The following is a 10,938-nucleotide window of genomic DNA, read 5'->3' as shown; positions in this document are numbered from 1 at the left end:
CTGTGGAACAGAACCAGCATTAAAAAAAAAAAAGTGTGGGGGGGGGGGGACTCAGACTCAGTTTTCCTGAGTCTCTCTTATGTATATAAATTATTAAACTTTTGTTTGAATTCTCCTATTTAAAAAATAAAGGTTCATTTAAGAGACATGATCTCATCATGAAAGCACTGAATCTTTTATTTTTCCTATTTGACTTCTCAAAAAGGGTGGCATAGTTAAGAATCTTCTTTGAAGTGGCTTGATCATTGTGTTGTTTTCTTCTCTATTCCGAGACTTTTCCATCAGAACATTCACTTTAATCCGACTGCTACCGCATGGCTGGAAAAGTGGGTATGCAATAACACTTTCATACTCTTTTATCTCTTTCTTTATGCTCTTTATGCTCTCACACTTCTCAGGAACAGGAGGCTGACTCTGGTCTTTTCTCAAGATTCTTTCCTTGAGTTTTTGCTCTACAAGTTCTCTCCCTCGAATCATGCGTTCCCGGTGATCTTTAATCTGTATCTGTTCTCTCTCATTTACCTGCTTTCTTCTCTGTGTGTTCTGAATGCCATGTTCTTCCGGCACAATTCTGGGAAATTTTATTTCACTAGAGTGTGGTGTTGATTTTTTAAATGTTTTACTCTTAAACTCTCTGACCTGTCCACCTCGATGTATGTGCCTTTCTATGTGTTTCATTTCTCTCTCGGGTAGCAAATAAAACCGTTTTTGTCTCTCTATGCTTTGGGTTGTTTTTCCCTCCAATCTCTTCTTGATTTCACTGCCTTTCTCTTGTTCTTTCACCATTTCCATTATTCTTTTATTATAATAAGACTCTGCTTTGGCAAGCCAGTAGTCAAGGGAAAGCCCTTGCTCCCTACAGCGTATTTCATACTCCTCTTGATATTTTTGAATTATCAGTTGTTTTGCTTCTGATGTATGTACGCCACCTAGATTCTGTCAAGGTGAGGTGCAGAATTTTGTAATATGACCATCTTCTTACTTTGAACATATTTAAACAGGAGCCTATTCTCATTATTGACACCAAGAAAGGACCATGGTGGGGGTGGAGGTGGGGGAAGAAAGGTCCATGGTCTGTCATTAACTTTGGAGTAACAGGGATTTTACTTCCATCACTCCTAGGTGAGCCTGCAAGCTCTCAAAGTTGGTGTTCTTACCACCAAAATCAAAAACTAATTGTTTTGTTTTTTTAAAATAGTATTGGGAGTTTTGAAAATAATACTTTGTTTTGCAAGTAAAGATTTAGCTGGAAAATATTTGCCAGTGTGGACACATTACCGCAAAGTGTCACTTGGGTGCCAGTAGGATTTTAAACCTAACTTTCCTTCTTCTAGTCTTTTCAAACAGTATGATGTTAGGACGATTTATTTACCAATATTTTTTTCTCCAGTGGAGACTGTTGACCTCCTGCAATCCTAGGATCTTTTGATACTTTAGCCCAGGCCAATCTGTAAGATAAAAAAGCAAAGGTAAAACAGAAGGTGGGAGATGTCAGAACAAATTTGCTCTCATATCAACTGAATCAAAAGAATCCAATTATTTTGGCCAAGGCCAAGGGTATTTCCCTCAGAAAGAAAACACCTGGGAATAGGTAGGACTACAACAGGGCCATTTTCTGATGAGAAACCATGACATTCCTATGGTAACAAATAATGAAAACTCTTTTAAAAATAAGGACATATAAATAAGAGCATACAGTCATCCCTCAGTATTTGTGGACCACTCTCCCCACCAATGTCCCTTGGTTCCAGGACCTGCTTCCTCCAGATACCAAAATCCATGTGCTAATCCCTTATATAAAATGATATCATACCTGCATATAACCTTGGCACATCCTCCCATATACCTTAAATTATCTCTCAATTACTTATAATACCTACTACAATGTAAATAGTTGTAAATACAATGTAAATACTATGTAACAGTTGTCACTAAGTGGCAAGTTCAAGTTTGGCTTTTGAGAACTTTCCATAATTTTGTTTTTCCTGAGTATTTTCCATCCACAATTGAATCTGTGGATAGGGGAACCTCCAATATAGAGGGCCAAGTGTAATCCTCTCATATAAACTTAAAAGCATACTTCTCCTGTGGACTCAACATGAACCATTCTGAATCTTGCACCAAGGACTGGGCGTGGGAAGAGATGGGCTCCTTGGTGAAGTGTTGCCCAAGCCCATTTACGACATGCTGCTCAGTCCGGCTTCCTCCTTTGTCTTCTGGGATAAGTTTAGACTTCAGTGTTATCGGTTCATTCTCTTTGTACAGTTTCTTGAGCCGGGCCCTCTCTGCCTCTATCACCACATACAGCATCTCTGCCCTATAATCTTTTGTTGTGAAATTCTATTCTTTTTTGTTCACTCTCTGCTTGCCTGCCTTATTCTGCCAGTCATTCTTCAACCTAAATCCATTGAGACTATTCCCTGTTGATTCACTAGGGATGAGAATCTAGGGTCACTCTGGGTTTATTTACAGGACAAGCTGATGGCACACAAAGACTACCAACTTTCTGTGTGTCGTCTCTGGTCTAATCTGAGTTTACTGTGAGGTCATATTTAAGCCACTAAGGATGCTTGGCATCTCATCTCTGTGCTTTTATTTATACCATTTATGGTTTACACAGCATGGACTTTGAAGCCTTATAGGGCTATGCCTGAATCCTAATTCCACCATTTCCCAGGTGTGTGACTCAGGGCAGGTAACTCAGTCTCTCTCTAAATCAGTTTCCTCATCTATAAAATGGAACTATAAGACAGAAATTTGCCTCTTGGAGTTATAAAGAACAAATGAGAATTAAAGATCCTGGCACAATGCTTTATATATGGTAAGTCTCAATAAATGGCAGTTGTCCATCCTCCTCAGGTCAAGACTTGAACATAAAATCTTCCCAGTCTTCTCTATGTAACAGTAATTTTTGCCTCCCTATAAACATAATATTTTTACTTCTACAACTCATTTGAAAATCAATCCTGGTTTCCACTGTGATATCTGTATCCATATACACTTTTAACTTTTTGATGCTGAAATTCAGACTCAGAGTAGGAGCTATAATTTTTTTATCTATAAATACAGAAATCTATCTATCATATTAGAAAGGATCTGATATCAAATATTGGATCTCATTAACTTCTTGGGCATTAACCTCTTGCCTGACTACATATACTTATTTTGAGATTTTAAAAATATGACCACCTTACTTTTATTTCTGTGTACACAGTACCCAGCACAGTACCTAACATTAGAGTCTGTAATTCCAAGTTCTCAAAGTTAATGATTTGTTGATTGGTGATTATCCTCACCACAGAATATGAGCATCTTCTTCTCTTACATTTCAATTTTTTATTGAAACATTTAATAAATAGTCCTCCTTGAAGTATACAGGCATATCTGTTGTATATGCCTTTCCTAGGCTCTGATTTTGTCCTGTAAGTGTACTTTCATTGCATTCTAATTATTCATTTGTATTCCTTAAGGTCAGAGACACAGTTTTTAGGTTGACAGCCACAACTTCAGCTCAAAGACTGGCATGTGTGCTTAATAAATACTAACGGAACAGACTGTTGAGCTTGTGTTGGGAAAGAGTCATGCCTTATAATGCTTAGTTACTTTGCTGCATTAGGACAGTATTCAACTCATTGTGGATCGTCACTGTGTTTTGTCAATGCAGCCATGAAATTAAAAGACACTTACTCCTTGGAAGGAAAGTTATGACCAACCTAGACCGCATATTAAAAAGCAGAGACATTACTTTGCCAACAAAGGTCCGTCTAGTCAAGGCTATGGTTTTTCCAGTAGTCATGTATGGATGTGAGAGTTGGACTATAAAGAAAGCTGAACGCCAAAGAATTGATGCTCTTGAACTGTGGTGTTGGAGAAGACTCTTGAGACTCCCTTTGACTGCAAGGAGATCCAACCAGACCATCCTAAAGGAGATCAGTCCTGGGTGTTCATTGGAAGGAAGGACTGATGTTGAAGCTGAGACTCCAATATTTTGGCCACCTGATGTGAAGAGCTGACTCATTTGAAAAGACCCTGATGTTGGGAAAGATTGAAGGCAGGAGAAGGGGACGACAGAGGATGAGATGGTTGGATGGCATCACTGACTCAATGGATATGAGTTTGGGTAAACTCTGGGAGTTGGTGTTGGACAGGGAGGCCTGGCGTGCTGCAGTTCATGGGGTCGCAGAGAGTCGGACACGACTGAGCAGCTGAACTGATACTGAAAGGGAAAGTTGGACTAATTTCAATTTCTATTTCAAAGGAGACAGACACACAGAGAAGAGAGAATAAAAACTTGCCAACCATCATGGGCTCAGCAGATCTCTCCTTGTAAGACAAATTATTATGGGGCTTGTCACTTTCTAGTAGATTGCTCAGTTTTAACCCTCTCACTAGTTTGTGTGTTTCCATTATTGCAGAGAGTAGCGCATCAAAACCTCTCTAGGAGAGACCACAGCTGGTTGTCTTTCAAACAGGAGAAAATAGTGATGGCTCCAGACCTTTCACACGTAAGCAGCTTAGCACAGCAATGAGGTTGAGGGGGGGTGGGTGGGCTGGGAGAGAACTAAGAAACTTATCTAGAAGCTGTCCCTTCAGGACGACAAGATTCTACACTTTAGATTTTAGGTTCCAGATGAATTAAAATAGCAAGACTTTTAAGACACTTGTCCTCATGTTTTATAAAAGATCAGGGATATGTCAACTCTCCATCTAATGGATGCAATGATGATGTAGAGCTGGCTGGATGGGAGGCAGGGGACAAGGTGGAAGGGGTCTGCAACTGAAAGCAAACCTCGACAGTCGTCGTCGCAAGGCTGCTCCCTTGACTAATGCTAACCTCCCTCATCTGACAGGCATCTACAGAGGAAGGAGTCCCAGTCTCTTCTGTTTCACTACCTCCAAAGTCTTGAGCCCCTTCCTAAGTGTCCTACTTCATCCCTGCTTCCTTTCTTTCCTAGTGACTAGGCATTCCTCCTCCGCCTTCACTCTTTCCACTTCATGCCCCATAAGAGGTCGACTCACCCCTTCCAAAGGCCCAGTTCAGTTCAGTCGCTCAGTCGTATCGGACTTTTTGCAACCCATGGACTGCAGCACGCCAGGCTTCCCTGTCCATCACCAACTCCAGCAGCTTGCTCAAACTCACGTCCATCGAGTCGGTGATGCCATCTAACCACCTCCTCCTCTGTCCTCTCCTTCTCCTCCTGCTTTTAATCTTTCCCAGCATGAGGATCTTTTCAAATGAGTCAGTTCTTCGCATCAGGTGGCCAGAGTATTGGAGTTTCAGCTTCAGCATCAGTACTTCCAGTGAATATTCAGGACTGATTTCCTTTAGGCTTACCTGGTTTGATCTCCTTGCAGTCCAAGGGACTCTCAAGTCTTCTCCAACACCACGGTTCAAAAGCCTCAATTCTTCGTCGCCAAGGGCCCAGCACTCGAGCCAGGCGGTGCTCTGCAGAGCGCTCTTGCTTGCATCGCGAGGTCCGAGGAGCGCTAGAACTGTAACTCCCACAATGTTTCACTTTGTTTTTGTTTTTTTTAAACAACAACAACAACAACTCAGGAACAGAGGAAGTTGTAGTTCCTAGAACTGAGCACTGAGGGGAAAAACAACCGGAGGCTCAGCTTCAGTCACCTGTTTTCTCATCCAGCGCCACAAAACCAGCCTGAAGGTAGCGCTACAACCTTCCTTCAGAGAGGTTCCTCTCCCTCCGGGGACCAAGATTGCGATTAATTATGACGTCACAGCCAATCGACAGGCCGGACGACGGGGCGCTCTAGCCTGCCCTGCTCTCGCTACTCCGCTGCAGCGTAGAGCCGGCGTTCTAGCTCGTGGAGTTGGCTTCTTCTTCTCGCCTGTCCTAGGTAAGCCCCCAAGTCGAAGTACCGGACCCCGGCTTGAAATTCTGGATATATGGGCTTCTTGGTCTTAGAGGCACAGGCGTACGTGGGAGAAGGACTCGAGTTCTCCATGAGTAGGTCCAAGGACAGAATAGGGGAGGGGAGGGAGCGACTCTTTTTTGTTAGCAATCTCTCCTTCCCAGCCCTCGACCACCCTCCGTCATGGACCTCGCCGGCATCTGCTCCAGCTTTCAGTCGGACTTGGATTTCTGCCCAGATTGCGGTTCGGTCCTGCCTCTGCCCGGGGCTCAGGATGCGGTCGCCTGTACCCGCTGTGGCTTCTCCATCAACGTGCGAGGTAAGGGGCTTGTGCACATCGACCCCGGCCGGGGGCCCAGCGTGAAAGGGTCAGTGGCTTGAGGACCATAATATCGCTTGGATTGAAGAGGGGGACCCTGAAGCAGAGAATCAGGCACTTTCGGCCTTGGGTCGAAACCTGAAGGGAAGAAGGGCCTTATATTTAAGGCCCCCTGTCCTAACCGAGAGGGAGTTATGGGTGTCAGCCCTCCTGACTGTCTCCACAACCAGTTCTTACTGCTTGCGCAGACTTTGAGGGAAAGATTGTGAAGACCTCAGTTGTGTTTAACAAACTGGGGACAGCCATGCCTTTGTCGATGGAGGAAGGACCTGAGTTCCAGGGACCCGTGGTGAGTGAATGACATCGAGAACTGGCCCCATCAAAGGAGGGTGGGAAAGAAATGGAGGGGCGATTGCTCAAATCTGGAGAGTTTTGTACCCAATTCCAAGAGGGAAGGGTGTGTGCTATGCTGAGTCGTGTCTGACTCTTTGCGACCTCGAGGACTGTAGCCTGCCAGGCTCCTCTGTCCATGAAATTTTCCAGGTAAGAATACTGGAGCAGATTGCCATTTCCTCCTCCAGGGGATCTTCCCGAGCCAGGGATGGAACCCGCATCTCCAGCATTGGCAAGCGGATTCTTTACCACTGCGCCTCTAAGAGGGAAGAGGGGTCTTTAAAACATCAGAGTCTAGAGGGTGTGACAGCCCGATGTCTGTGAGCGGAAAGGGGAATTATTAATCCCACCAGTTGCTTCCCAGGTTGACAGGCGCTGCTCTCGATGTGGGCACGAGGGAATGGCGTACCACACCAGGCAGATGCGATCAGCGGATGAAGGGCAGACCGTCTTCTACACCTGTACCAACTGCAAGTGCGTATCCTTTCCCTCCTATCTGCCCTTTCTCAGTCTGTTTGCGACCTAAATAAATCCAGTGATTTGCTTTTTGTACTGAATAAACAGTTGTGTTCTTTGGTCCCATCCCTCTCTTCTGTACAGTTGAAATAATAGGGAAACTTGTAGTCGTTTTTTATTTTAGAAAATTACACTTTTCTTATCCTTTTTATACTTGGTGAATTAAACCTTTTGAGATATTTAAAAGGAAAGAAGGCCAATGTTGCTTGATGATCTGGGTATTACTTACTGTTGCATCTTCCACTGTACTCAAGGTAGTTTTACTTTGGTGAGAATTAGTCATGGGTGATTTAAAGAACATGATTTTCTGAATAGTTTTGAGAACTCCCCTTTGTCTTTGGTGTTCTGTGGTTTCACTACAGTATATCTGGATGTGGCTTTCTTTTGTTTATCATGTTTAGGATTTGTTGGGCTTTCTGAAAGTAAAGATTGATTTTTTTTTTCTTTTCCATCAACCTTGGAAAATTATCTGCCATGTCTCATTGAATATTGCCTTTACCTATGTTCTCACATTTTGGAGTTCTAATTAATTAATTGCTTATTAGACTTTACCCACTACTCCATTTCTCTCACCCTTTCATAATTTTCCTTCTATTTTCTCTTTATATTGCTTCTGGGTAAATTCTTCTGGTCTTTCTTCCACTTCACTAATTCTGTCTTCAGTTCATGAGTTATTGTTACTTAAAAAAAATTTTTTTTGAGTTCTGCTTATTTTTCAAGTCTCCTCAATCATTTTTAATAATTCATGATTCTTTAATCCTAAAATTATTTTTAATTCTTACATATATTTAAATATATTAAGCATGATATTTATATTCTGTGTCTCCTAATTCTCATACCCATAGTTTTTATGGGTCTGATGCTGCCATTATTCCTACAGACTTCCTCATGGTGCTTTTATTTGTTTTGTAATTTTTTAATATAAGCTCAGATTTTTTAGAATTTGGACTGTGGAATTCTTTGAGACCTGGAGTGAAAACTATATTCTTAGCATGTGTGTTCCTCTTCAGGTGCCTTGAAGCACTACCAAGCTGGAATGGCTTTAAATAAATTCTCAGCTTCATGTGTTTGGGCTGCAAATCCAATGTAAGGTCAGCTTTTGATTAGAAATTCTAGAAGGAAATTTTTAATTTTTTCTCCCTCTACCTAGTGAGACAGTCAAATTCCTCTTCTGCAGAGTTGGATTTTTTTTTTTTCTTATTCACTTTTATACACAGGTGTAACCCTTTGGGGGTTTCAAACTTATTCAAAGTATCTCCTATCAGATATTGTAGGCTTGTCTCTGGTTCACTCACGTGGCTATCAAAACAGCAAGGGCACCAGCTTACCAGGGGCTTCAGTTTTAATGTACCTGTCTAGATTCCTGGTTTTATATAGTTTCACTCAGTGTGAAGATTGCCTTTACTTTCTTGCCTTTTCATCAATGGATTAAAAATATTTATAGTTATAAATGCCTTTGGGGAGTATTTCTCAGCCTGGCCTATTTATTTTCTTAACATTTTTTTTTAAGTGACCAGTTTTTCATTTTTATGAGGTCTAGTTTATCTGTTCTTCTTTTATGGCTAGTGCTTTTTGTTTTCCTAAGAAATCTTGACTTAATTCACAATTTACAAGATACATTTTTAATCCCAGCATTTTTAATTGTCTTGAATTTGTGGACGGTTTTTAGGGGAGCTAGTCCTCTATGGTCATAAATGAAAGTCCTTCCTTGATTATTTCTTTCATCTTACACTGCTAGTACCTCTTCCTTTGGTCAAATATAACAAGTCATTTCTTTCTCTATAGGTTCCAAGAGAAGGAAGATTCTTGATTTTTTTCCTGAGCGACTCAACAATCCTCTTCTTACTTGGAAGCTGAAGGATATTGGGTTCTTAGGTCCTTTGTCCATCTCCCAATTGCAGTGTTCTGCTCTCAGAGGAAAAGCAGATCGTCATGTGTGGATTATCATTGTCCCCAGAGTACTCCTACCCTAATTGAGTGTCCTTATTAAAGTTATATTTTTCTATAAGAGCCAGACATATGTATGTTATTTATAATCTATCTTGTTCCAAAAGAAATTTATATTAGCTTAGAGAGATATATTCATTCTCTCAACAAATGTATCAGTGACAAAAAAGGAATATAAATTAGTACAGCAGAAAGAAAAAGGGGGAAAAAAATAAAAAACTAGGATAAAAAAATGGAGCCAGGAATGAGGCTAATAACATAAAAAGGCAATTATAAGTATTCCCTCGTTAGCTAAATCTTATTTGGTTCCTGAGTTTAGGGAAACAAAAAGTGGGAGTTTGGATAGTGAGCTTCAACAGAAAGCTCTGAATCAGATTCATTTGATATGTAAGTTTGAACAATAAAATCTATACTCAAAGACACAAGTGGACATTCTGGAAATTTTTTTATTGCTCTTGAGATAATGTTATATATATATATATATATGTATACACACATTTTTTTACACTGTAACAGATTTATGTAGAGAAAAGTAGAAAGAAAAAAAAAAATCAACAGGAATCCCACTCCACAATGATTTTTTATTTTAATGGGCTTTATTCTACATGCTGAGTCGTAGCTTATTTTTTTCAGTTTGAGCCAAAAACTTTAAACGCAAACAAATATTTAGTCCAGGCACAATCAGCATATTCAAATTTCAGCCTGGGAATTAGTATTCCTGCATTCTTTGGTTTCAGTAGTGACTAGAAGATGGCACTCATGATTATCTTACAGTTGTGTGGCCCTTTCTATTTTGGGAGTTCTCATGAGTTTGAGCAAGCTCCAGGAGTTGATGGACATGGAAGCCTGGCTTGCTGCAGTCCATGGGATTGCAAAGAGTTGGACACGACTGAGTGACTGAACTGAACTGATGACCATTTCTGTGTTTAAGCTTTCTCATCTCCACTCCAGAGCATGTGTAGGCAGTATGTGACTAAATTCAGTTTCACAGATGAGTCTTAACATCTATGTTAATATTCTAATGTCTTATATTTTTGCTAATATTTTTGCCAGTCTTCCCCATTAGTTGTTGTAGACTTGGAGCTAAAATGCAGACTCTAGAGTGTTTCATGTGCCAGTGACAGGAAAGAATCCATGTTGAAGGCGCATTAAGTGCCCTGCTCCAACCTCTATGGGCACAGAAGGAGGATTAAAACTCTGAATCAAGTGTGTTTTCAGCTGCTCCCAGGTCCCAAATGCCTAATTCCCAGACAAAGGAAATGAAGTTAGGCTGTGGTAGGATCATTGCTATTGCCCCTTAGTTTTTTACACACACACAAAGGGATGGCAATGGGATGGACTCAGCTACACACACACACACACACACACACACACACAAAGGGATGGCAATGGGATGGACTCAGCTACACACACACACACACAAACACACACACAAGGGATGGCAATGGGATGCTCAGCTACACATACACACACACACACACACACACAAAGGGATGGCAATGGCAATGGGATGGACTCAGCTACACACACACACACACAAACACACACACAAGGGATGGCAATGGGATGGACTCAGCTACACACACACACACACACACACACAAAAGGATGGCAATGGCAATGGGATGGACTCAGCTACACACACACACACACAACACACACACAAGGGATGGCAATGGGATGGACTCAGCTACACACACACACACACACACACACACACACACACAAGGGATGGCAATGGGATGGACTCAGCTACACACACACACACACACACACACACACACACGGGATGGCAATGGGATGGACTCAGCTACACACACACACACACAAACACACACACAAGGGATGGCAATGGCAATGGGATGAACTCAGCTACACACACACACACA

The 10,938-nt window shown here is 41.5% G+C and overlaps 1 protein-coding gene across 1 annotated transcript; it reads left to right on the top strand.

The window, feature by feature from the left end:
- The first annotated feature begins 5,742 nt into the window (after positions 1–5,742).
- On the top strand, positions 5,743–9,474 carry POLR1H (RNA polymerase I subunit H). The gene is made up of 5 exons (XM_020877449.2): positions 5,743–5,859; positions 6,039–6,193; positions 6,442–6,542; positions 6,951–7,060; positions 8,888–9,474. Exons 2-5 carry the CDS (start codon positions 6,058–6,060, stop codon positions 8,910–8,912), a joined length of 372 nt encoding a protein of 123 aa, XP_020733108.1. The 5' UTR covers positions 5,743–5,859; positions 6,039–6,057; the 3' UTR covers positions 8,913–9,474.
- The last annotated feature ends 1,464 nt before the right edge of the window (positions 9,475–10,938 follow it).

Source organism: Odocoileus virginianus, chromosome 27 (assembly GCF_023699985.2).
Source record: "Odocoileus virginianus isolate 20LAN1187 ecotype Illinois chromosome 27, Ovbor_1.2, whole genome shotgun sequence".
In the NCBI taxonomy this organism is placed as follows: Eukaryota; Metazoa; Chordata; class Mammalia; order Artiodactyla; family Cervidae; genus Odocoileus; species Odocoileus virginianus.
The sequence above is the reverse complement of the archived record's forward strand: the minus strand, read 5'-3'. Positions and strand labels throughout refer to the sequence as shown.